General features: G+C 38.0%; 3 protein-coding genes across 3 annotated transcripts; 2 read left to right on the top strand and 1 right to left on the bottom strand.

The window, feature by feature from the left end:
- Nucleotides 1-3,685: 3,685 nt before the first annotated feature.
- On the top strand, nt 3,686-10,925 carry zgc:158803 (LUC7 domain-containing protein). The gene is made up of 10 exons (XM_041984330.1): nt 3,686-4,248; nt 4,713-4,807; nt 5,309-5,407; nt 5,724-5,834; nt 5,941-6,084; nt 6,322-6,498; nt 6,605-6,759; nt 6,846-6,875; nt 8,503-8,658; nt 9,993-10,925. Exons 1-10 carry the CDS (start codon nt 4,188-4,190, stop codon nt 10,228-10,230), a joined length of 1,266 nt encoding a protein of 421 aa, XP_041840264.1. The 5' UTR covers nt 3,686-4,187; the 3' UTR covers nt 10,231-10,925.
- A 143-nt stretch (nt 10,926-11,068) lies between these two features.
- Nucleotides 11,069-16,930, top strand: pane1 (proliferation associated nuclear element). Its single transcript, XM_041984345.1, has 6 exons — nt 11,069-11,572; nt 12,244-12,320; nt 13,150-13,248; nt 13,552-13,631; nt 13,787-13,878; nt 15,709-16,930. The coding sequence occupies exons 1-6, from the start codon at nt 11,516-11,518 to the stop codon at nt 15,856-15,858; spliced, it is 555 nt and encodes a 184-aa protein (XP_041840279.1). The 5' UTR covers nt 11,069-11,515; the 3' UTR covers nt 15,859-16,930.
- A 3,570-nt stretch (nt 16,931-20,500) lies between these two features.
- Nucleotides 20,501-24,096, bottom strand: mb (myoglobin). The gene is made up of 4 exons (XM_041984349.1): nt 23,991-24,096; nt 23,138-23,238; nt 21,034-21,253; nt 20,501-20,900 (listed from the first exon to the last, which is right to left on the bottom strand). The coding sequence occupies exons 2-4, from the start codon at nt 23,218-23,220 to the stop codon at nt 20,760-20,762; spliced, it is 444 nt and encodes a 147-aa protein (XP_041840283.1). The 5' UTR covers nt 23,221-23,238; nt 23,991-24,096; the 3' UTR covers nt 20,501-20,759.
- Between the last annotated feature and the right edge of the window lie 1,175 nt (nt 24,097-25,271).

Raw genomic sequence — 25,271 nt, forward strand, 5'->3', positions numbered from 1 at the left:
CAATTACTAATTCCATGGGAAAACTGGTCATCTTGGGAGGAACATTTTGTTATTTCCATATAATGACAAGTATTTTAATTAGGATACATAAGAGGACGATTAACAAATAGAGTTAGTATGCATGTCCTTATTGCAGTAAGGCTGCTTTAACTAAAAACATTATGGTGTTATGCAGATTATGTCAAGTGTTGTCCATTATGTTCAGCAGTGTGTGCAACTTTCTTCTCTGCACAGACAGCTCTATGGGCTGTAGGTCCACAGCACAGAGCCAGCTTTCCAGCTTGTTCAAGTGTGTTTGAATTACTGTCTGTGATACTGCTACCCCAACAAATAGCTGCATTGGAAATTGGACTCTCCACAGCAGACTTAATGAGTATAAGCAATATCTTAACATCCAAACTAACTTCTGACCATTAAGTGCACCACTCATTATAAAACAAAACGATTCTAACCTGAGCCTAAAAATCTGAATCTTCACATGTTGAATTTTCCATTTTTTAAATTGTTCAGAGCAACTTAAATATCTTCACTGAGATCACATTTTTTGCAATGATAGTCTTAAATCTCTATCTGTAAACAAAGATCCTAATTTAAACCCCTGTAATTTAAATAAGTTTTCCCTCTGTGTTTTTTTTTTTTTTTTTTTTTCATTTTTTCTTAGGCTTATTGAAATGCATTATGTCATTTTCGCCACTGACACTGAACCTGTTTTTAACCTAAAGTTTGAAAGCAAATAAAAAAATACATAAATACAATGCAATAATTTGTTATGCAGACATAACATAATTTCAAATGTCTTCACTCAATTATTGAGAGGAATTTTCTCAACTACAACTAAACATCTGTTGATTAGATTGATTTTAATTAAAAAAAAAAAAAGACAAATAGTCTATTTCCCCCATCAGGGTGACCTGTAATCCTATTTGTCAAACTTTGTGCATTATTGCAAGCTCATCATGAAAGCCATGAAAGCCACTGCTCTCTTATCCTGTTAGTACTAGTGACAAATTGGATAGTGTCCTTTTCTTCATCTTGTTTTTTCAGTGATAGTGTAATTGTTAATTCAAAAAATTAAATTAAGTGTTATTTACCTTTTTACCAAAGCAGGGATATAACACATCGGTAACAACAATGCTGATTTGGTTTAAGGATTCATCATTTGGATGATGGAATATCAAAACAGATCAAATAGTGCAACACCAACTTCTGCCCACTGATATTTTATGCATCTGAAACACAACTCACCAAGGCTGATTTCAGTGTAGACTAACAGTGGATGCATCAAGTTCTACAATGTCTTATTGTCCATTGGTTGCTTTCCTAGATAAGACAATGGATGAATGGATGTCCTCAGTAAAAAAAAAAAAAAAACTGGATGAGTTTATCAGTTTTAAATCTTAGCGTCTTCAGAAACTATTGATCTCGTAAGAACTCATGTGCTCCTCAAACAGAACATTGTGCTAATCCTGTCATAGAAAAGAAAGTAGGCAAACAAATTAAACAACAATATGTTAATGCCTGAAAATGGCTTGGATATTACTACAGTTTTGTCATAATTTATTGAATATGGATCTATGAAAATGCTAATCTGGACCCACCCATATTATCATCACACCTCTCTTATATATATATATATATATATATATATATATTGTAACCAAGACAAAAAAACAGCTTTTATCTCTTCTCCTACTGCTCCACCAATCTTTAGCATCTTACATGTCCAAGCAAAAGACAAAACAAAGATGTTGGTGATCGTGACCTCTCCAAAGCTTAAAGATACTTAAAAAGTCAGATACTTTGTCACGTGTCAAGCAAACATGGCGACCTGACCACCTGACATCTTCATCTACTTGTAAGCAAAACAAAACTGCATTTTAAAGCCTCAAAATCATTTACTAAGCACATCCCCTACACTACACAGAGTGTGTTGTGTGTTTCTGGGTGACATTATAGTGTAGTACAGCTCGGTGTAGGTCCCTTCCATTGTTGAGGGAAGGAGTCAGGATTAATGGCTGCCCTCAGTCCTGCCATGGCCTGTGGCCCCAAAGGGCACTGGATTGGTGGCAGGATCACTACCCCAGCACACCCGAGGTCCAAGGCAGCATGTTCTTGAATGTCCTGCAAGAGGCAAATATTTTTGTTAACAACTTTTTAGTGCTATGTTTTCTTTGTGAGGATACTTTGTTTTAAAAATGCTGCACAGCACAACATTTTTTTAAGATACAGGAATCATGTCAACATGCTACCATGTTAACATGAACAAGAGTTTGTGTCGAAAACCATCAAGATCATTTCATGGGACAGAAGCTTTGATAACACATTTTAGAGTCATACCTCTAAATTCTCTGGAGGAGCCACTGAGTTCTGGAGAACTCCTATGGTCCAAAGCTGATTAAGAGTCAGGTTCTGTTCTGTGTGCAGGGGACGATTGTCCCACCAATCAGAGAGAGTGTGAAGGTCTTCCTGAAGGCGCTCCACGAAAACGTACTGAGCACAGCATAAGTGCAGACAGGAATCTAGAAAGCAGTCTTCTCAAGGCTGTAAAGCAGCTTGTAATAAGCATTTGTTACGGCCATCCAGACGTCACGCCACAAGCGCTCAACCGTGCAAGATTACAGACAAGAGAAAAAAAAATCACTTTTTTTACTTCAATTTAAAAAAAGTGATGTTTTAGAGTTAATAATTTTAAGTGATTTTGACTATTACCTTTGATTGAGCACTCTTTTACCAGAGATGTAGCTTGCTCAGGCACAACAACAATGAACATGCAGTGAGCGATGCCAACATTTTCAGCTCCTTGGTCTACTCTGACTCTGAAATACGTTAAAATACTTTAAGCAGATTACTTCAAATAAATAAATAAATAAATAAAGTAGTGGAAGTTTTGTTAAATTGTCACCTTATATTAATGGAAATCAAAATTTTTCAACAGAACTCGTGAAGAAGGCACGTGCAGGTAATGCTTTTGTAGGAGCCATATGTCGGGTTATTTATTTTCCCATATAATGTCTGTGTGCACATGCGTGGTGATTGTGAGTGGTTGGCTTCATTAATGGTTACGTTCACCTGTGTCGGGTTTTGGCCCTGGAGCAAGGAAGCAGGGTGAGCTTGGGGAGATATTTTCTATTGACAGTCATCTAAATGCACTGTTTGATATATCCTTACACATCTTGAAACTCATCAATTAAAGTATGTGCATGACTGAAAGAAAGAAAGAAAGAAAGAAAGAAAGAAAGAAAGAAAGAAAGAAAGAAAGAAAGAAAGAAAGAAAGAAAGGAAACACATTTTAGGGTGCACTACCACTTTAACTGACAAATATTCATTGTTTTATTGGTTAAAAACACGTTATTAATCTGGAAAACTGTGCAGTTATCCTCTTCAAAATATATATATACATGTATGTATATATACATGTGTGTATATATATATGTATGTATATATATCTATATATCTATATATATATATATAGATATATAGATATATCTATATATATATACACAGAGAGAGAGAGAGAGAGAGAGAGAGAGAGAGAGAACGAGAGAGAGAGAGAGAGAGAGAGAGAGAGAGAGAGATAGATTACACACGCACACACATACATATATATCACGAATCATTTCGCGGGAATGTGACTCAGGACTGTATGTGACTGCAGCACTTCCTCGAGGCTGACAGAGTAGAGAGCGCGCTTCGCGGTGACGCGCACGGAGAGGAACTGGGAAGGCGGAAGAGACGACGTTGAACAAACTTGATTTCTAGCTGACTGGCTAGAGATACATTTAGATACTATGTGCATAGCAGAAATTGTTTGTTGCTTTCATACATATTTATTAGCTAATCAAACGCCCTGATTAAATTAATTCACAGCTGTCTCAACTCGCCACGCGAGTCGACCCGACCAGTGGACTCCAGCAGTTTTCAAACAGACGTTGCACTTGTTCTGCCGACCCGAAGCAATTCACCTTTACAAAGTAACATTTAGCCTCTGTAAAAGTGTTCTAATATCCCGTAAATTGAGCAAATAATAAATACATTAAGACTGCTCGCTCTGAAGGACCCGGGCTTATTCTTGTGGGATAAGTTGTTCGTGCTGTTGTTGGAGGAACCTAGGAGGCCTGCAGTTTGAGGAAGCTGCATGTATGAAGATTGCTGCTGGCGAGTAGTGACTCACACAACGTTATACAAACATGTCGGCCCAGGCACAGATGCGAGCAATGCTGGACCAGCTCATGGGGACGGGGAGAGACGGTAAGCAGAGTCCGTTAGTGTTTCATATCGACGACTACCATCATTTACAGGAGTTGGGAACTGTAGCTAACATTAGCCTACATGCTAACCTGTGTGCCAGTCATAGCGAGGCGTGCTTCATGAGCCAGGCTAGCTAGCATGAGGAGCCGCTTAGCTACCTGTTGTATTTGAGTTTACAAAGCTTTCTATGACTTTGCCCTCAGGTGAACAGCAGCGTTGAGTTTTACTAAGCCACGTTTAATATGCATTTACAACGTGTCTTATAAGTAGGAGTAATTCTGTCGTGTTCTGTTCAAACAGCTACCCCTTTAGAGGCAGTTAAAGTTGCACACAAATTAGCAGTGCGACTCTCCATTGGTTAGATTGATTTATCATCACATTGTTTTCTTTTTTAGGGAGATATTTTAATGCACGAGCTATCTCACGGCACAAGAGTAACTCCAACATCTCTATCTCTGTTTCAGGAGACACCATGCGGCAGAGAATCAAATTCACAGATGATCGAGTCTGCAAAAGCCACCTCTTGGATTCATGTCCTCATGACATCCTGTCAGGAACCGTGAGTTTATATTTACAATAATATTCAAACTTTTTTTTTTTTTTTTTACTCGTGATCCGATAAAAAAACATCCTCAAAAAATATGCTGAAAATTTCCTGACGATTCAGCTACATCTGTTATGCTACAGTTTATGTGTTTATGATATTTAGTGTTGCCTCCTTATTTGTGATAAATGTGCATGGATATTTTTAAATAAATTACTGCGGCATTGCCTACGAAATCCCTATGAAACAAAACTAAAAAAAAACTATTGTAACTATTGAGAGAGATTTTTAAAAAAGAAGTTAGAGCTTGTCCTCTTGTGTTTTAGCCTTATATACAGGTAAATTTAGACTATTATGATACTTCTGAAAAGTAATTGAAGTCCTATCAAATAATTGAGCTCAGACTGTTATGTAATAATTGTGACAGCGCTAATAAAAGTTATGAGGGTTTAGGATAAAAGTGGAATATGAAGTAAAGCAGCTAGAAATAACACACTGTGATCATCTTTTCTACAGAGAATGGATCTGGGAGAGTGTGTCAAAGTCCACGACTTGGCCCTAAGAGCAGATTACGAGATTGCCTCTAAGGAGCATGAGTACTTCTTTGAACTTGATGTGAGTTTTTCACACACGTGCAACTTGCATGTTTTTTCTTTGCATGTTTAAAATTTCAGCATCAGCTTCATGTATCTCTCTAATACCCACATTTTAATGGCCTCAAGTGACTAGTGATAGGAATTAGTAACAAGTACCCAAAACTTAACATATGGTTGTTCTTTTTACACATTAAAAAGCTGTCCAGCTGACAAGTATAGTAGGTTCACACAACATATAACAGGCACAGACAAAGCAGTTGTGCATTCAGGTAATAAATGACACATTCTGAATGCTCCTGTAATGTTCCTGAGATATCTGGTATGTTTTCTCACAGGCTGCTGAACACCTTCAGTCTTTCATCGCTGACTGCGACCGCAGAACTGAGCTGGCCAAGAAGAGACTAGCAGAGACTCAGGATGAGATCAGCGCTGAAGTAGCTGCAAAGGTAGTGAATGTCCTGTTGACGTTGGTGGTGATATTACTACCAGCTGTTTCTTAAAACTGCTTTTCATTGGATCTAATTATTTTGTTTCTGTCTGGCCTGTGATAAGGCTGAGCGTGTCCACGAGTTAAATGAAGAGATCGGCAAGCTGCTGGCCAAAGCAGAGCAGCTTGGGGGTGAGGGGAATGTTGATGAAGCCCAGCAGATTCTGGAGAAGGTGGAGAAGACCAGGGCCTTAAAGAAGGAAGCCGAGGTCAGAAATGATTGCTTAAGTCTTTATGATAGATTTAGTGTAGAGGAGGCAGAAAATGGCTTTAATTGTTTAAAGTTTTGAGCATGACATTTTGTAAACGGTAAAAGACATGATGTTTGATCAAACTATCTAGATTACAAACCTTGTTTCTGTTTAGTTTATGCACTTAAACAAGAATATCTCTGAAATACCAGAAAATTCTAATGTTCTAACTAATTCTAATTTTTGTTCTTGTAGGATGTGTACAGAAACTCTATGCCTGCCTCCAGCTTTCAACAGCAAAAACTACGTGTGTGTGAGGTTTGCTCAGCCTATTTGGGTCTCCACGACAACGATCGTCGTCTGGCTGACCACTTTGGAGGCAAGCTTCACCTTGGTTTCATAGAAATCCGTGAGAAGCTTGAAAAGCTAAGGGTGAGGACACCATGGAAGTAATATAAACTCCTGAAGTTGCATGAATATTGATCGATATGACTTGACAGATTTTTTTATTGATTTATTTTTTCTTATTTTAATCCAGAAAGCTGTTGTAGAGAAACAAGAGCGAATGCGCATGAGAAGAAGAGAGGAACGTGAAAGGGAAGATGAAAGAGAGCGACAGTGGGAGCTGGAGCGGGAAAGAGAGAGAGAGCGCGAACGGCAGAGAGAGTGGGAACGGGAAAGGGATCGAAGGAGGTAGGAAAGAGTCTATTACAGCTGCTAGCGTGTACAAGGAAAATGCTTCCCATCATTCAGTAACTTGATTTGTGTTACTATCCTAGGTCAAGATCTAGAAGCGGAGACCGATACAGGTGAGCCCACTCTGACTAGAATTGCTTGATTAGTTTGTTTTTGAGATGTGTGTCAGTGATGCTTAATCAAGGCAAATTTTTTAATTTTAATTAGCACATTTCATGCAACCAGAATAGCTGTACATACTGTATATTTGTATTTGACATGATAAAGAAATATGTCCCAGTTGCCTCTACGTAGATGTACTGCGGTCTGTTACCTGAAACAGCTGTTTGGATACAAATATTATGATAACATCCTCATTACTATTTAGGGGGAAAAGCAGAGTGAAAGTGTTATACAAAAAATGTGTACCTAAATAAGTGTTGAGTTTTATCTTACCCTCTGCCTCTTCATAAAATCTTTGTCTGCAACATAGAGCAGGAATATTTTATTTCTAGAACATCCTAAAGATTCTTAACGGGGTTCAGGTCTGGACTCTGTGGTGGCCAATCCATGTGTGAAAATGATGTCTCATGTTCCCTGAACCACTATTTCACAATCCGAGCCCAATGAATCCTGGCATTGTTGTCATGGAATATGGCTGTGCCATCAGGGAAGAAAAACTCTACTGATGGAATAACCTGCTCATTCAGTATATTCAGGTATCAGCTGACCTCTTTCTATGGACACATAATGTAGCTGAACCTAGACCTGACCACCTGCAGCAACCCCAGATCATAGACTGCCCTCGCAGGCTTTACTGTAGGCACTAGCCATGATGGTTGCATCACTTCATCTACCTCGCTTCTTACCCCAATGCTCCCGTCACTCTGGAAAAGGGTAAATCTGGACTCATCAGACCACATGACCTTCTTCCATTGCTCCAGAGTCCAATCTTCATGCTCCCTAACAAACTGAAGCCTTTTTCTCCAGTTAGCCTCACTGATTAGTGGTTTTCTTATGGCTACACAGCTGTTCAGTCCCAATCCCTTGAGTTCCTTCACCTTGTGTGTGTGGAAATGCTCCTGCTTTCACTGTTAAACACAGCCATGAGTTCTACTATTTTTCTTCAATTTGATTTTACCAAATGTTTAAGTTATTACCGATTACAAAAATTCAGGATTTTTTTTTCCTGACCACATTTTTTCCTGGAAGTCGATGATTCCCTACTATCCTGTTGGAGAGTTCTTAACCTAATTTTAGAAGTTTCTACATCTCCTTAGATTTTTTCTCTACTTGATTTGATTTGACCCTTAAACAGACTAACATCCTTTCCACGACCGCGGGATGTGTCTTTCAACATGGTTGTTTAAGAAATAAGAAGCTACGTGTTGCATTAGTTGGGGTTAAAGAACTTGTTGCAGCAGAAAGACGATCGGCCATGCAGTAATTATCTAGTATCTGTTTGCTTAGTTAAATCCAGACAGTGACTGTTTTTTGGGTGTGCAGGCAGTGTATTTGTATGTACATAAATATATACAGTGATGTGAGAAAATGTTTGCCCCCTCCCTGATTCTTTTTTTTTTGCATATATGTCACACTTATGTTTCAGATTATCAAACAAATTTAAAAATTAGTCAAATACAACACAAGTAAACACAAAATGCAGTTTTTAAATGGCGATTTTTATTAAGGGAGAAAAAAAAACACTGCATATAATCTGTGCAACAAAATATTTTTTTCTTAATGCAATTATTTATCCAGGGATGGAGGCAGTTCATCGTCCCATCATTCAAGACGCCACCACTCCTCTCGTTCCAGAGAAGATGGGGCCGATCGGGATAGGGAGCGAGAAAGGAAGCACCGACACAAGGACAGACATCGCTCACGCTCCCATTCCCACAGACGCAAAAAGAAGAGGTGTGGATTTTACTTCTATGGAGCCTTAGAGTTGTAGGATTGTTGGTCTCACAGCACACCTCCTCATCTGACTTCACTCACTGGATGTATTCAGTTTTAAAATCGTGATAGCACAACTCTGTTGGGCAAACTTTTTGTTGTCATACCCCTTTTTGACTAGGTGGTGGTGCTAGAGCTCATTCAACACTGGTTTAACTCGAAAACCTTCTGTTTTTGTTTGTTTTCCCCCGCAGTCAGTCATTACAGATTATATTATGTCACTTGTGTTTTCCTGTCTATACTATAGGGGTGTAAATAACAAATTTGATCACTTTATGACATAAGGAATCTATGTGTTACTGTTCTATGTTTACCAGTATGTCAGAAGTTCTGACACGATTTTCAGTTTGACTTAGGGGCCATTATTTGACCCACTCACAGCTATGCACAACAAATTGCAAAAAACACAAGTAAAATATCCAAATATATAGTTTTTCCATTAACCCTATTAGACATTTGAGTTAAAAATAAAACAATCTTTCAACAAAAAAAAAAACTTTTCCACATTTTGCATGTTGAGCTCATGTAAAATAAAACTGAAGGAATAAATTTCTATTTGTAGACCTTAAAGCAGAATGTAGTGTAAACTGTACTCTTATTCGGTCTCAAACCAAATATTTTTGGTTGTTACAATAACCCAGGGTTTCCTCCAGAAGTTTTTAAACTGTTGCAACCCCCCACCCTCCACAGGAAAACTGTTGTACAGAAAGTCTACCACAGCTTCCCTGCTGCACCCTCTTTCTCTGCTCCTCCACGTTTCTCTCCACTAGTTTCTGCCACTACTTCTGACTGTTTAGTAAACTGACACACTGTCTTTGAATGCAGAGGGAGCTGGTTTTATTTTACGCTGCACCATCCAGTCTGTTATGTAACATGCCACAGATGCATTTCCGCCTTTTGTCTTCCTCAATATTGTTATTAACAGTTAGAAAATCCAATTCCTTTACTTTTTTAACATTTATAAATAGACTCTGAATTGTCTTGTTGTAACACCGGTTTTCTATACCAGGAACTTTTTGCAGTACAACTGTATGTTGATTGCACATTTGCATATAACACCTGCACTTGTTCATGAGGGGAAAAAAAAGACCTTGAAGGTATTTATTTTTAAATGGACTTCCCCTCTTTGCTGCAGGGAATCCCCAACCAGACTGTTCAGTTTTAAAACATTTAGTACCAACTGTCTTTCTACGTGTGCACAATAACTTGTCTATTTACACAACAAACTGAAACCAAGGACAAATCTTCTGTGAGCTTTCCAGTGTGTTTCAATGTGTGGCTTGTTTCTTCCTCAGATCCTCAAGAGACAGATCATCTCACACCCGCGACAGAGAGGGCTCACCATCCCAGGACAGATGGAGAGAAGGTGCTGGGGAGGGATGGCGTGACGAAAGAGCCGAGTATGGACACTGGGAGGGCAGGGAGAGGTCCACTTCTCCGGACATGGCGAAGGGCAGGGAACGAGAGAGATCCCTGTCGTTTGAGCGGGACCGACGTTCCAGCTCGGAGGAGCGGGAGTCTGGGGAGATATGAACAGTTCTGTTTCTGATTTGGAGATATTGAGTAAAAAGGAGCATGGAATGATGAGTGTCCTGGTGCGAGTGTACATGTTTGTCATGGCTGTATACATGTGGACGGTGGAGATGAGGGACCGGCTTCAGCTGTGGTGACTTGTCAGATTAAGTGAAGTGAGACTCGCATGGGATCAGTGAAGTCGTTTTTGTGTCATCGTGTATACCGTATGTACAGTAATTTACACAGTGACATGGAAGAAATTAAACAGACAGCAACCCTTCTTAAGGTTTTTTTTTATTTTTCTTACATGAAGTGCATTTTTTTTCCTTTTTTTTCTCCCATAAATCATTTAGTTGGATCTTAAATCTTAATTTGTTTCCTCTTTCAGTAAGTGTGGCGCCCCTCCTCAGTGTCACACAAGCTGACTGAAGCCACTTCTAATGTTTTGTGGTTTATTTGTTGCCTTCAACTATAATGATTTCATTAGGGGGAATCTGAAACACATTTTGTGACATGCAGTGATGAGCATTTACTTTAAAAATGACCTCACTTGTCCTAAAAAGAAGTCATCTGAATATTCGCTCTTAAAACTGGACAGATCCTACATGTGTATTTACACAGATCCTTTGCTGTGATGCAGCCCAGCTTTGTTGGGTAGAGATGTCTACTTTGCAGTGCCACCACCCCGTGAATAAAATTTCTGTTTAAATACATGTAAAGATTTCTTTTCTATTTTTTTTTTTTTAAAGCTTTAGTTTAGGCAGAATCTTTTCGTCTTCCCTCAGCTTTACTTGGCGTCAGATCTGGTGTCCAGTTACTACTAGATGTTTTATCATGTACACTGCAATCCAGAGCAAAACGAGTGATTACATTAGATTATTCAACTGATGTTGATTTTCCAGAGGTTTCCACCACAATGGATAAAGGAAAACAGTAGAAACATCTCTGAAATGGGTTAGGGTTCAACATAGGTGACAATAACTGTTTAAATTTATTACTTAAAAGTGAAAGATGATGTTTGTTTATAACAAAAAAAAATTGAAGAAATTTTTATTTCAGCGTGGAGACTGAGCAAATATATTGAGTTTTTCTTCATATAAAAATTAATGCCACACACACCGGTAATGATTGTCGAGTGCAGAGCAGCTGGCAGCCTGTGGGGGGCAGACAAGAACCTCTTGTGAAGCCTTTACGTGATGACGTCAGACGCATTCTTAAAAAGAAGCGCGAGTTAAGAAAACATACAAGCTTGTTTAGCTAAATTTTCGATACCTGACGCTGTTAGAAATATTTCCGTGCGACGATGTCGCTACTGAAGCCATTTAATAAACTCCCTGGCCTAAACACGGCGAATATCTTGGTGAGTTTGTTTTTGTCACCCTCGAACTTATGGCGGCGACGCACGTCCGGACGGCTAGTCCATACAATCTTTCATGTTGAACTAACAGCTGGTTACAACAAGCCAACTTGGACTGACAGCATTATGTGTTGGTCTAAAAATATCACATATCAAGAGGCAGGAGAAAATTTACAACGGCTAAAACGGTAGCTATATTAGCTAGCATTACTGTTGTCTGGTGTGGGTAAACAGCTGATGTACTTCCTACCTGAAATGTTTGTAATGGTAATCATGTTTCTGTTTGATATAATTCCATGTCATAAATCATTTTAAACCACTAAGTTAACCCTTTTTTGATACAGCAGCTCAGAAACTTATTAAACACTCAGCCAACTGTTAATGTACCACATGGCAGTGAAAGAAATGTTACACTTAGAAAATAGTCATTTTCTTCCTTCTTTAGTGGATTACATTACTGCTGTATAATCAAATTAAAGTAATAAATAATCACAGTAACATCTGCAGCTTCCAGGTAATGTGAGGAAAACCAGTATATAAAAATCAGTGCCCTCCTATGTAAACAGAGGAAAGCTTCCAGCACATCTTTTGTTTTCAGACAGATTTATAAGATTCCTTGTTCTTCCACTTTGTGATGGTGAATATGGTGTGGTAATCTGTGTTTTTCTCTGCAGCTGGTAGAAAATGAAGAGCAATTTCAGCAGAGTTTAGCAGATGCTCTTGTGGAGGAGACCAGCATCATTGTGAATGTGTGAGTATTGCTCTCTGCATTGTGCATGTCTGCTAATAGTAATGCTGCATGACTTGGAGCAGCACCTGCTTTAATTAGAGCACATAAAATAGCCTATTTTTTAGCTCCTTTTTTAGCTCCTTTTTTTAAGTCCTTTTTTTTTTATTTTTTGCACAATTTTCCTTTATAGTTTATATGTAATTTTAAAAAGAGGATATTGACATTACTGTGCAAAATTTCTGAGCTGCCCCTTATTACTTTAAACTATGCTCATTGACCATTTCTGATCTTTGTTAAAAAAATTTTTAAGGAGACAATGCACACTATGGGGAGATTTGCCAAGCTTTAAGTCTGTAGCTGTTGGGGAACCACCTTGTTGCTGCAAAAATACTATTTTATGTCTGTTAAACCGAGCTGTCTTTGACTTTTTTCATAAATGCAATAAATGCATGAGGAAAAAATGTCTTTCCAACAGGGTGATAGCAACAAAGTGTTTAAATATACCATTTAATGTTGGTTCATTGCTAAATTGTCTGTTATTTGGAAACACACAAAACATTGGTTCTGGCTGTTTCGAAGCAAAGATAAACAGAAATATGGGAATGGTTTACAGCATTTGCACAGTATTAAATTGAGGATGCTGCTACAGATTAAGTTGCATTCACTACCCAGGAAATTTCCAGTTAGGATTAAATAATGTCTATTAACACTTTCATGAGGCTGTAGAGTCATTGCGAAGTATTCCTTTCTTTTGTTTGGCCACTTTGATTTGTGCAGGTCTTTGCCACATCTGTTCGTTGAATTGATTTGTTTTGAAGTTGACCACAAACACCTTAATTGTACCCAACAGGAGGCTAGCTAGGAATCTTCCTCTGCCCATGGAAAACGAGGAAAGTCGTCCAAGAATTGACCTGGTGGTGTTCGTCATTAATCTCAACTCAGAGCTCAGGTAACTCTCACATCTGTTTTAATTTTCCACCTTTCTGAACATCATATACATGGAGGTTATTTAAAGGAAAATCTTTTAATTTTGTTTTACAAAATTTAAAAATATGACAGCAATCTGGTAAACAGATTTGTGTTAAATTAAAACAGCTATTTTACTCTGTTATTAAAGCTTTCATCATGATGTGGGCAGGAACTCTCACTTTTTCCAGCATACTTTGCTCGACATAATGCGTCTTGTCTTAAGTGTTTTGGATGTGAAAACATTTTATGTTGAAGCAATAAATTCTGTGTTATTTTATCACAGTCTCCAGTCAGCAGATGCTTCCCTAAAATATCTGGACCCTGGATATTTCCTTGGAAAGGTCTGCTTCATGGTCACTAAGGGTAGGACAATCTTCCTGAATTAAATCAACAAGCCCAAGAAAAAAAATAGAGACAGTGAGATTAAATGGAGTTAAAAGTGTAGACCTGTAGGGTCTGTTTTAAATACTTAATGATACAACTATTCTCTCTTAATATTCCCTGCTTCTGTGTTGCAGCCCGTAACGCCTCGGTCCCAATAGAACGCCTGGATGCTGTCAGAAAGCTGGCTGCATCACTCCACTGCCCCCTGTTGTTTGCAGAGGATCAGGTATGTGTCGCTAGTGATTGCTTATGCCTAAAATCTCATGTCAGATATTAATATAAACAGGATGTCTGCAGATCTTGGAAATTTTTTAGATCATTTATTTCAGTATCCTCACAGGAGGCCTTAAAAGATGTTTTGTTTTTAATAGTTGTATCGTATTTAATAATAGTTGTTTAATAATCTACCTTCTACATCCGGTAATGTTAGTTTGCAGACAGTTGGGAGACAATATGCTCTTCAAACTTTACATGGGACTTTTGGAGCTGGTTTGTTTTTTAGTTGGTGCCACCAGATTTGTGGCCAGATGTTCATTACTGTTCATTTGCTTTCACACATCTGTTCCCCAATTTAGCCCCAATGATCAGCCCCTCTCACAAATGAACCGATCACACCGACCTAATCCTGCAGCAACGTGTCCTTTCGCAAATTATAATAACAGAAGGGGAGCCAGTTTGATGTAACTTGGCAGAGTTGGTATGTAGTGGAATATATAAAACGAGTATTAGATATATCATTTATAGTACTCTTCCCAGCCTGGGGTCCCTGACCCTTCAAGGGGATCCCTAAAGAGCACAGGGGATCCACAAGGCTTTGACTGTCCAGAGCCTATGAGACTGTTAAAATTAAGATCACGTCCACACAGAAACGATTTGAAGTGTATACCATTAAGTTTTTGTATTATCTGGACATTTTGGCCTGAAACCTGAATAAATGGAGGTCATTAAAATCTGCTATACAGCAATATTTTAAAAACATATCCTTAGTCTGAAGTAAAAAAAAGCATCTTTCTAGGCTGCACATTAAGTGTCCAAACAATTGTGATCCATGTACTGTGTGGTTTTGTGAGGTGGTAGAGCTACAGTAGTGCAGTAGTTCAGGTCTGTCCTGGTAACTGTGATTTTCCTGTTTGTTTCCTCGTCTTTCCCCTGCACCATTTCATTAATGAAACACGTCAGGGAAACGTCACAATGCAGATGATTCATCCCTATTAAAAAAAAGACTGTTAAGAGGTACCTTAACTTTGGTTTTAATGATGGACAATGGAATGATGGAAAGGACTCAACCAGAAAGCCTCATTTGTGGCCAGAAGCTAGTTAATGATAGTTGAATGCAGGGAGTCCTCAATGAACATAGGTTAGGAAACCATGACTTTTACCATCTCTTTTGATAGCCACAAGTAGCACGACATTTAATCTGCTTTTGTATGTAGCCATTGGGTTTATTTATTTGTGCACAAACTTATTTTTACTCTATTCTTTTTTTTTTTTTATTATTTTTTATATCTAACCTCACTTTATTTCATTTCAATATATTTTGTTTTATTTCTAGTTTTTCTTTCTGTATTTGTTATTGTTCATTTTATGCTGCCGAGTCCCCAAATTTATCTATCTACATGCTACACATGATGACCACACAATGTTACAATACTGAGGCCTGTTATGTAGACATTGTAGTGTGTAAGGCTCAGTGCTGATTGGCGGTGGGGGCGTGAACTCTTGTTCCACCAGGGCCCTTTCACAAATCACACCAATGTGCAACAAAGGCACATCAGCACTGGCTTGCAAAGATTTGTAAAAGGGGCCAAAAATGGTCAACCTGAATACATTTATTTAGTTCAGCCATTCATTTTTGGCCTTGGATTTTAATGTAATAATACAAATTTATTTTGTATTGTTCTAACAACTTTTTATGCCAAATAATCTTCACTTGCTAAAATTATTTGACACTAGTTTTTGATGTACATATTCAGTTACAGTCTGTTATTTAGAAAAATGCTTGTATTTTACCCAGCTCAGTGTTTTAGCTGGCCTGTGTATTCTTCTTCCCCTCCAGACACCAGAAGGTGTGACCAGCGCTGCAGAGAGGCTGTTGATTATTCTGAAGACGGCAGCCGGCGTTGTTCCCATCACCACTGCTCTGTACCTGTCAAACTTGACCAGATGCACTCTGCTCCCAGACATCGACCAGCCCAGCTTTGATTAAGATTGAAGAGCAAAATGTTAACATCTGATTTGTAAATATGTGATATGAAAGATCTGCCGTGCTGTTAAATATCAGAGGACATATGAATGGGGACCGAAGAGGCAGAAGTGTGTCATCTGGAGTGACCAGAGGCACTATGCCAGTTATATGTTTGCGTGTACACCAAGACACACACTAATAATAGTTAGGCTATCATCCTGGCAGTTAGTCATCATGCAGGATTGGTAATCAGTCTTACGGCCCTCGTTTCCCGGCAGAGCAGCAGCTGTCTGTGAGTGATGGATTAACATTGTGAGAGTCCTTGTATGTGAATGTGCAGCCAAAAAAAACACACACACACACTGCTAAAAGGGGATGTGATCAGATGAGCTGCATTCATCAGTCAGTTACTGTTGGTGTTATGTGTTAACAGGTGTCACTTCAGTTGGTATTCCTGGCTCAGTCTGCTGTCTGACGAAACAAAACAGTATACTGTACAGAAAGTACAGTATGTGTGAGCAGAAATATCAGGAGAGAAGCAGTTTACTGCTGAAACTTCAAAAGCAGAATGCAAATTCTTATTGCTATAAATATTCACTGAAATACAGACACATGCTGCCAGTCTGTCTGAAAATACTGGGCTATAATTTTTTCCATACTGCCCATCTTTAAGGAAAAAGAATTGTAATATAAAGCTTTCTGTGTAAAAGTTGGGATATTATGTAAAATGTAAATAAAAAGGTGATGTTTTGAAAATCTCATAAGCTCATAAGATGTTTAACTGAGACATTTTACCCTATCATGAAAAATATTAACTCATTTTGAATCTAATGGCAGCAACATGTTTAAAACAAAATTTGGATCAGGGTGATGTTTAGCATTGTGTAGCATTCCCTCTTAATAAATGCCTGTAAACGTCTGAAAATGTTCCTGAACCATGCGGTGATATCCAGTAGAGAACGGTGTCTGTTTTTAATGCAGTGCTGCCTGAGGTCCCAAAGGTCACAAACATGTAGTTTTGACCTTCAGCCCTTTCCCCTGCCTACAGAGATTCCACTTGATTCTCTGAGTTGCTTGATATTATACACTGTAGAGGGTCAGATCTTATGACTTGTTGCAGTTTTCATTGAGAAACTTGGGTTTTACTGAGATTTTAAATTGAAAGAAAAGAGCTGACAGTGGGAAGGTCCTAAATGATTTTCCTGGTTGCATGAATAAAGTGTTTTTAATTAATAGTGAATAATTAAAGTTTTATTCAGAAGAAAAAAAAAAGAATATATAAAGCCATTAGCTGTTTAATAAAATGTAGAAGCTACTTGTTTTATAAACTGAGAAAACTGAAAAGGGCAGCATGACCTGTATGTGGACAAACAACCCCGTCCTGTTTATCAGCACAAGTTTGACCTCAGCTCAGACTTCAGAGGATGATGAGAGGTGGAGGCAGAGGTGTGTTTGCCCCGATGAACTGTGCAGGGCATCACGTCTGCATACACGCACACTAATAAAAGGTTATCATCGCGGCATGTTGAGCAAACAATGTTTTGGCATCATGTGAGGAACTGGAAGGACAACAAGAAGTCAGTGGGACTGAGGAATGCCAGTGATAACGCTGATATCTTTAACACTTGGCTCTTTCACGCACTGTATGTCTGTCCTCATAGAAAGAAGCACCTGACCACTCCTGCTAAAGGAAATGATCCCATATTTCCACAAACACTGGTGTGGAAATGTGATTAGGCTGTCCTATTGATGCATCCAGGGGCAGGAAGAAAACTTGTGTGTGTGCATCTTTGTTTGATTTGGGACGTCCCTCCCAGTCTCTGGGACTGGATGGACTTTCATTCTAGATTCATATTCAAATTTCAACTAATTCAGACTAACATTTGTCCATGAGCTTAACATCATCTTCACCCTGTTTTTGACTTTATTTCCACCCTTGACAAGTTATTACTACACTTCCCTCTGAGTTGTCCATTTACATTTTGGATTAATGATTATTTTCTAATCTCCCTGCAATTTAAGCTTCTTTTAAACAGCTTTCAAAGCGATGAATTTCTATGGTAGGCAGTTGTTCAGATGTGGCAGTTCTTACAATAATACAGCAAATACCAAACCATTCTAGCAGATCAAGGGTCTTAGACTTTGCTCTTCGAGGGCAACTGTCCTGCAGGTTTTAGATGTTTCCTTGCTTTAACACACCTGACTCAAATGACTATTTTATTGTGCAGAACAAGTTGTTCGATCCATTTTTATTTTAAACAGGTGTTTTGGAGTAGGGAAGCACCCCGAACTGTCAGGAGAGTGGCTCTGAAGAAGTTCAAGGTCCCTGTCATAGATGGAGGAAAATTCCTGTCCCACGTTGGACAAAGTAAACAATCCCTGAAACATAAATCCAGCATAAAACTTAATAAATGGCATAAAACAGCCCGTGATATGGATTACCCAGCTGAAAACACAATATTGAAGCAAATAAAATCTTCATCAAAGCAAATAAAATCTTCATCAAGAAACCACCAAATAGAGGAGGTGATTTTTTTAAAAGAACCCAGCTCAAAGGGTAAAGTTTGGATACACACACTCAATACTTTGCCACCAAATGGACTAAACAATGATTCAAAATGCCACAGTGTGAGTATGCCATCTCTGTACTTGCCTTCCTCTACTGGCTTCCTGCTAAATAACATATTGATCTCAAAATCTTACAGCTCATCTCAGTGCTTTAAATGACCACTTCTGAGCACTGAAATCCCCACACTGGGCCTTTTCCATTCAAGCCTCCATTAAACTGAGCTCTTTGCTCTCTGAAATCAGGAACAGTAAATCTGTTGCAACCTTCATTTCCCTCCTTAAACATGTCTGTGAGAAAGCTTTTGGCAGTGTTTTATGCATTTATTACACATTTTATTCTGTCCAGGCTTAACCCTTTAATAGGCGAAGAACCATATTTGTACACTTCACTGGACACACCAAAATGCCTCTGCATGCCGTTCCATGAAATCATAGAACCACACTGAGTTCTCCACACAATCATCAAAGATCAGGACACATCCCAGCAACTTCACTGAGATCGGTCTTCAACATAAAAATGAGAAAAAACGTTTTAAAGTCTTGTAAAATCCTCCAGATTATAGCACTCTTTTGAATGGTTGAAAAGTTCACTTTCCAAGGATTTCAATAAGTGCCTGATAAAATTTTATCACATTATTCTACTTTAACGCTCTACATTTATTCTATAATATCAGTTTTTTACATTTTCCATGATTCCACCTGGAAGTTGAATATCCGTCTTTTTTGTGAGAAGTGTGTGTATGTTATTGACTTGTGATTCTAAACTGAAGCCAGCGTGGATGTTTCTCTGATGGACTGGTGTGGTGTACTCTGTCTCTTCCCCACTGAGAGCTGGGATAAGCTCCAGTCCTCCATGACCCTGAACAGGAATTGAAACAACCTTAAATTACTGCCCCATGTAGTTGGGAGTGTCTTTCATTTTCAATTTCTGAGTTAGCTCATGGCTAATTAGATCACATTGACACCTGTGGAGTTCCAATGGCCTTCTATTTATCCCTTGGATGACCTTGTGCAGAAACTTAAACATTTTTCTGAGGTGTCAGTTGAACAAACTAATGAATGTGATGTTTATTTTCTCTTTTATTGGAAATTTAGATACATTACTTTTTTTAAAAAAATCCCTAGACCCCAGGGATCACCAGCTCTGGTCCTCAGGGGCCGGTGTCCTGCAGGTATTAGATGTTTCCCTACTGCAGCACCTGATTCAAATAAAATGGATCTCTAACAGCAAGTCTCTCATTCATTTGAATCTGGTGTGTTTCTGCACATCCTACACCTGCAGGATACTCTCGAGGACCGGAGTTGGTGATCCGTGCAGTCTGTGACTGCTCACCTCTTCTGCTGGTGCAGAAACTCCTCTGTGCAGAGTTAAACTTTGTCTCAAACTAAGATGACAAGATGTCTTTGTTTATCTTCCAGTTCTAATTCAACTTTTACTAACAATAGCTTTTTAAATCATAAAATATCATTAAATTGGTTAATAATGAATCCTTTAACTTGGTTAAGGTTCAGGTATTTTTTAATGTGGAAGAAAATGCGAGAGAAAATCCCCAAAAATAGAAAGAAAAAGAAAAACCTTTTCTCACCTAAATAAGTTATAAGTTAGGACTAACCTCATAGTGGCTGGATTCATAGTAGATCACAATTAGAACATGAATCTTGGTTCAAAATAGGGATAAGGTTCAGTGTAGATGTTTTCATTATCATTTCATTATGTTTTCTTTTTTTATCACCACCCCCTGCAGGATGTAGAGGGGATAATAAGCCCTCCAACAGTCCCATCTGTGAAGGACCAGCCACGTACGACGGATCACATGAAGGAGTCTGAAGTATCTTACAGTTCATGAAGGTCTTTGTTGATATACTGATGGACTGATGTGCATTTGTCCGTGCGAGCAGAAGTGGGCATGCTGGCAGATGATCTATTTATGCTGACTAGTATCATATCTAACCCTTGTGCTATGGAAACTATAAAAGCATTATTACATAAGCTGATTTGGAACTGTGGTCACTTCAAGTGAAAGTTGCAGCAGGTGAGGGAAACATCAGGCTCGTTGTGTCAGCCATTGGGATGGGACCAAAAGTAATGAGCAGAGAAAAGCAAGAGTTTTATTGGTTAAGATGAGTCAATGATTAACAGCAGATTAGACTCTTTTTTTCGAGGATTTTGAGGACACATTAACTAAATCTTGACCATCTATCCAGTTTAATGCAACAGTGAGTAGCTATTTATCCTGCAATAAGCTAATGAGTAACATGACAACTTCTGATTGCTTGACAGAGGTTACAAAGGTGATTTTGTTTTCAAAGCAAAAGTTGATTTTCTTGAAAAATCACAGCATGACTCCTGCTCTTCAACCTGTGAAGCCCAGCTCTTTGTAGGAGGCATCGAGGTCAGCGATGACAGCAGCCATCACGTTTCTCAGGGCCTGCTGCCCGGCAGCATCGAGTCCGGCCTTCTCCTCCATGACCTTAACGACCACCTCAGCAATCAGCTGAGTGGGGAGAAAATACAGAGGAAATGATGGACATCGCTTTCTTTCCACGAGAAGGTTAAAGAGCAACCTGAGGGTTCTAAAGGAGAAGGAACATTTACATAAAAACGGAGCCTCTGGTTAACAGCCTCACCTTGAAGTTATTTATGGGGATCTTGTGCTTGGTCGCATGGCTGGTCGCCAGCGGTTTGAGGATGGAGGCATGGTTTCCTTTAGCTTTCAGCAGCTCACCAAGTTTCTTCAGCACAGTGGCACCGTGAGCAGAAATGGCGGCGTTACTGGACAGGTCACCCAAGGGGATGCCGACAAACTTGGGGAACAGTTTCTGGGTTTCTGGGTGCTCCGTGAAGAGACTGGGAAGAAAAAGGGATGTAAGCCAAAACTGATAAGTGGAACATTCCAGAATAGGAGGACATTTTATGTCCCATCTCTAAATTTTCAAGTAATCTGTGCACAATACACTCATACATGCATTGCTTGTGTAAATTACACTTGTCTTGAAAAAAAAAAGATTATTTAAGCTACCATATAGAGCTCATACACCCCTTAAAATGATATTTTTCTCTTGTCCTTTCTCCTAGATGACAAACTTGCATGTCAAATATAACCATTGCAATACGTTTTTAATGCACTTTTGTCTAAGTGTTTCTCTTTTATTATTAAAACAGTTGAATTTAATAATTAGCATATCTTAAATAATAGTAATAATGTGAAAGTTGTGTCCCTCAACATGCCTGCAGCCCTGTTACCAAAACCTATTTAGCATGGCAGAAGAAGAAAACCAGTGAGTCACATGACACAGAGGAAACGACTCATCAAGATTTATGCTAACAGCGTGGGCACACCAAGGGTAAGGTTTCTCTTCAATTTTTTCATATTTTTGCAATCATTGCAGCCTTGACTGAGTGTGCCACTCTAACTAATGCAACTCTGTTACTCATACTGTTAAATTAAAGCAAACTGATTTAGTTTTTTTCTAAAAGCTAACAAGAGGGGGTTTACAAGAGGAACTGTAACTTTTTGAGGCTAGCCATATACACAAATATATATGACACAGATACAGGCAACATGAGCTTAACGACAATTGACCCGCATATGGCATGGACAGATCTGGGCCACATATACCAAATCATCATTGGGCCACATGTGGCATTCCATTGTACAAACAGAGCCATCATTGCCAGACCTGGTCCACATCCAGTTGACATGCCACTTGCCATGCCAGCTGTTGGCCAGAAGTGCCGGCGTGATGCCAGATCTAGCCCAGACCTGTCTGCTACCTGGGATGTGACTCATTGGTTTTCTTCTTCTGCCATGCTAAATAGGTTTTGGTAACAGGGTTGGAGGCATATTGAGGGACACAACTTCAGTGCATTATTACCATTATTTAAGATATACTGATTATCAAATTCAAATGTTTTAATTATAAAAGAGAAACACTTCAACAAGATTATCAAAAAAAAAAAAAAAAAAGTGCATTAAAAACTTATTCCAGTGGTTATATTTGACATAGAAGTTTGTCATCTAGAAGAAAGGACGAGAGAAAATATAATTTGTGGTTCCTAAGTATTCATCACAGGGTTGCACTAAGCATGGTGCACACCACATAAAACATCTCATAAAAGCATTTTATTGATGCTTAAGCTGGACAAATGTTGTTTTGTTTATGATACTGTTTTCAAAAATACATGACAAAAGATATTTAAATAAATAGTTAATTTTTCAAATGTTTCTATGCCCAAATTGTCCTCCAATTCTGACACAAGTGTGTGTGCATATAAGTTTGCGTTTCAGCACCACACAAGCAGGCAGATGTCACAATGTTATCCTGACAATGCTGAGAAGGCAAGAAAACTATTTATATGTACACGGGAGACATAAAATTAACATAAAATACACTCAAATGTTGCTTTAATATGTACATCTGTTCATTCCCGTCACTAATGATACTTTTATTAAATCTGTTTCTAATGATTTTTTGTTGGCTTTGTCAAAAATGTTTCCTTTTATTTTAGTTCATTTAAATAAAAAATTGAGGAATTTACTTGTAGATGGGGTCATTGAGTGTGTAACTAAACAATTAAGTTAAGAAATATTAAAATAAATCTAAACAATCTGTAATTAAACCAATTTAATTTGCATCTGAGCATTATCTTCTTTTTAAATTTTCACTGATTTTGTGCAAACAGCCTGACCTACAGAAACATGAGAAGCCTTATCTTTCCAGAACCACTGACCGGATCAGAACCAAGTTTCCATGGGAGGAATAGTCCGCTTCCACTGGACCCCAATGCTTCAAAACCAAGTCAAAGTCTGCCATGATACTGGGAGATGGAGTCTAATGAAAAAGAAGTGAATAAAAACATTTAGAAAAACACTAATCTGGGAATAATAATCATTATTCTGTCCTTTCAAATTGAGAAAAGGACATGTTTATTACACATCAGAGTGTTCTGCAAACAGTGTTATCTGGTTGTTTGGTGTTGCGTTTCTACTGTTTGATTTGATGGAATCAGGCCAAGAACCACTTCATTCAAGGACAGCTCATTACCAGAGGGAGTTATTTCTTTTGCCCTTAATGTTTTCTGTCATGTAACCTCAGAACAACTCTGTAGAATTTATTTAAAGTGAAATGAGATGCATGTTTGGTTTGCTCTAAACTCTTCTACATCTGCAGAAAAGCATGTAAATAGAAAATGCTTTCTTTTAAATACAGATGTTTTTGTCTTTAAGGACACTTTTTTTTTTTTTTTTTTTTTTTTTTTTTGCAAATTGTAGTTTGCAGGAGCAGAGGACTGCTGGTTAATTTGATAACCTTGGTACTTATTAATTTAATGTCATGTCACTAGGATATTTCCTATGCAAATTGAATGTTAATCAAATTAAATAATGATAAAGTATTTCTTATAAGCTAGTGCTTCTTCAAAACAGCTTTTTAAATAGAACTTTTTCTACAGGAAACATATTTCTTTGTGCATTTTTTTTAGTTTTATTGCAGGCTAATTTGCTCTAAATCTGCTTTTTTTTCCCTATTAGATTCAGTTATTTATATATATATAAGTCTAAACAATTAAGAAAGACATCACCTACCTGCACAAAGTAAAACAATCCTGTTTGATTAACAAGAAATCTTCTTGACCTGAGTTCTCCCTTCAAAGTTGACCTTTTATACTCCCTCCCACTCTGCAGCAGCCAAATTTTTTTAGCAATCCTGTCAGTCTACCTCACACATTGCACGTCTCCTAAAATTTTCTGAATACCTCCACGCCTTGTAACCTCTCCTTCCATGCAAACATGGACTCTGAGGTGATCAGGAGGTTATTAGCTGTGAAATGTTTTCTGTTAAGAACTTCTTTGGATTTAAGAATTTAAGAATTTCTCAAATTCTTAAATTCTCCTAGCTATGTGCATGATACTGAGCATATAGAGCAGAAAATATATCTTTAATTAGATCAAAGAGATCTATGTGTGATGGATATATATGCATCATTGATGCCTTCGGAATTTTTTAAGGCCAGTTTTTTAATCATAACGTTTCTACACTAAATCACTAACTTTAATGTTGTTATACAGATTTATACATCTGTTTAGAGAGCTGTTGATTTATAATTAATATTTGAAGGATGCATCTGTTATTGTCAAGTTGCAAAGACACAGACATGTGAAACAATAAGAAAGAAAACAACCATGAATTTTGCATGAATATCATAAATTACAGTAATTTTTTTCTATATTTCTTTATATATCTGACAAAGATGCACAAAGACAGGAAGTAAAGACTTGGTCATTTACACCAGCAGCTCAGATATTTAGTATAAACCGGCTGCATGGAATCCTAAATGTCATGGATTACTGACCATGCACTGGGAGAAGTTATTATTGCTGTAAAACCAACCACATCATCTAAAGTCCTGTGGTAATTTATCCAACTGCAAATTATTTTAATTATTCATTTATTTTATACATGCAGTTTGCCTCATATTTGATTGATTCTCCATTTTCTTTTTTTTTTTTTCTGGCTGCTGTTTTGTATACAGTCAAGTTCAGCACTGCAGCACCAACATGTGTTTCACAGCGATATTTCACTTTTAATTCCGGCTTAAACATATTAGAAAAAGTCTGCTCTGCATTGGTTACTAAGGGCTGGTTGCTCTGAGTTTTCACTTTAAACAGTTGTTAATCTGAGGCATCTTACATGCCCATGCAAATGCTTTAATTTAATTTAGTTCCCTTGACATCCAGTGAGGTGGAGTTTTGATGAAATTGACAAAGTTTATTAGAGGTCACTAGATTTCAGGGAATAATAAATATATAATAAAATGTGTATTTTTTCCTGCACAAGTAGCTGCAATTTTACGCACCAGTCAGTCA

Source organism: Melanotaenia boesemani, chromosome 4 (genome assembly GCF_017639745.1).
Source record: "Melanotaenia boesemani isolate fMelBoe1 chromosome 4, fMelBoe1.pri, whole genome shotgun sequence".
Taxonomy (NCBI): domain Eukaryota; kingdom Metazoa; phylum Chordata; class Actinopteri; order Atheriniformes; family Melanotaeniidae; genus Melanotaenia; species Melanotaenia boesemani.

Excerpts from the sequence above, each read along its gene's own strand:
- pane1 (XM_041984345.1), top strand. The coding sequence starts at position 11,516 with ATGTCGCTACTGAAGCCATTTAATAAACTCCCTGGCCTAAACACGGCG. Across the intron at positions 13,249-13,551 it reads AATCTCAACTCAGAGCTCAG|TCTCCAGTCAGCAGATGCTT; the intron begins GTAACTCTCACA and ends ATTTTATCACAG. Across the intron at positions 13,879-15,708 it reads TGTTGTTTGCAGAGGATCAG|ACACCAGAAGGTGTGACCAG; the intron begins GTATGTGTCGCT and ends CTTCCCCTCCAG.
- zgc:158803 (XM_041984330.1), top strand. The coding sequence starts at position 4,188 with ATGTCGGCCCAGGCACAGATGCGAGCAATGCTGGACCAGCTCATGGGG. Across the intron at positions 6,085-6,321 it reads CCTTAAAGAAGGAAGCCGAG|GATGTGTACAGAAACTCTAT; the intron begins GTCAGAAATGAT and ends TTGTTCTTGTAG. Across the intron at positions 6,499-6,604 it reads AGAAGCTTGAAAAGCTAAGG|AAAGCTGTTGTAGAGAAACA; the intron begins GTGAGGACACCA and ends ATTTTAATCCAG.
- mb (XM_041984349.1), bottom strand. The coding sequence starts at position 23,220 with ATGGCAGACTTTGACTTGGTTTTGAAGCATTGGGGTCCAGTGGAAGCG. Across the intron at positions 21,254-23,137 it reads GGAAACTTGGTTCTGATCCG|TCTCTTCACGGAGCACCCAG; the intron begins GTCAGTGGTTCT and ends TTTTCTTCCCAG. Across the intron at positions 20,901-21,033 it reads TCCCCATAAATAACTTCAAG|CTGATTGCTGAGGTGGTCGT; the intron begins GTGAGGCTGTTA and ends CTCCCCACTCAG.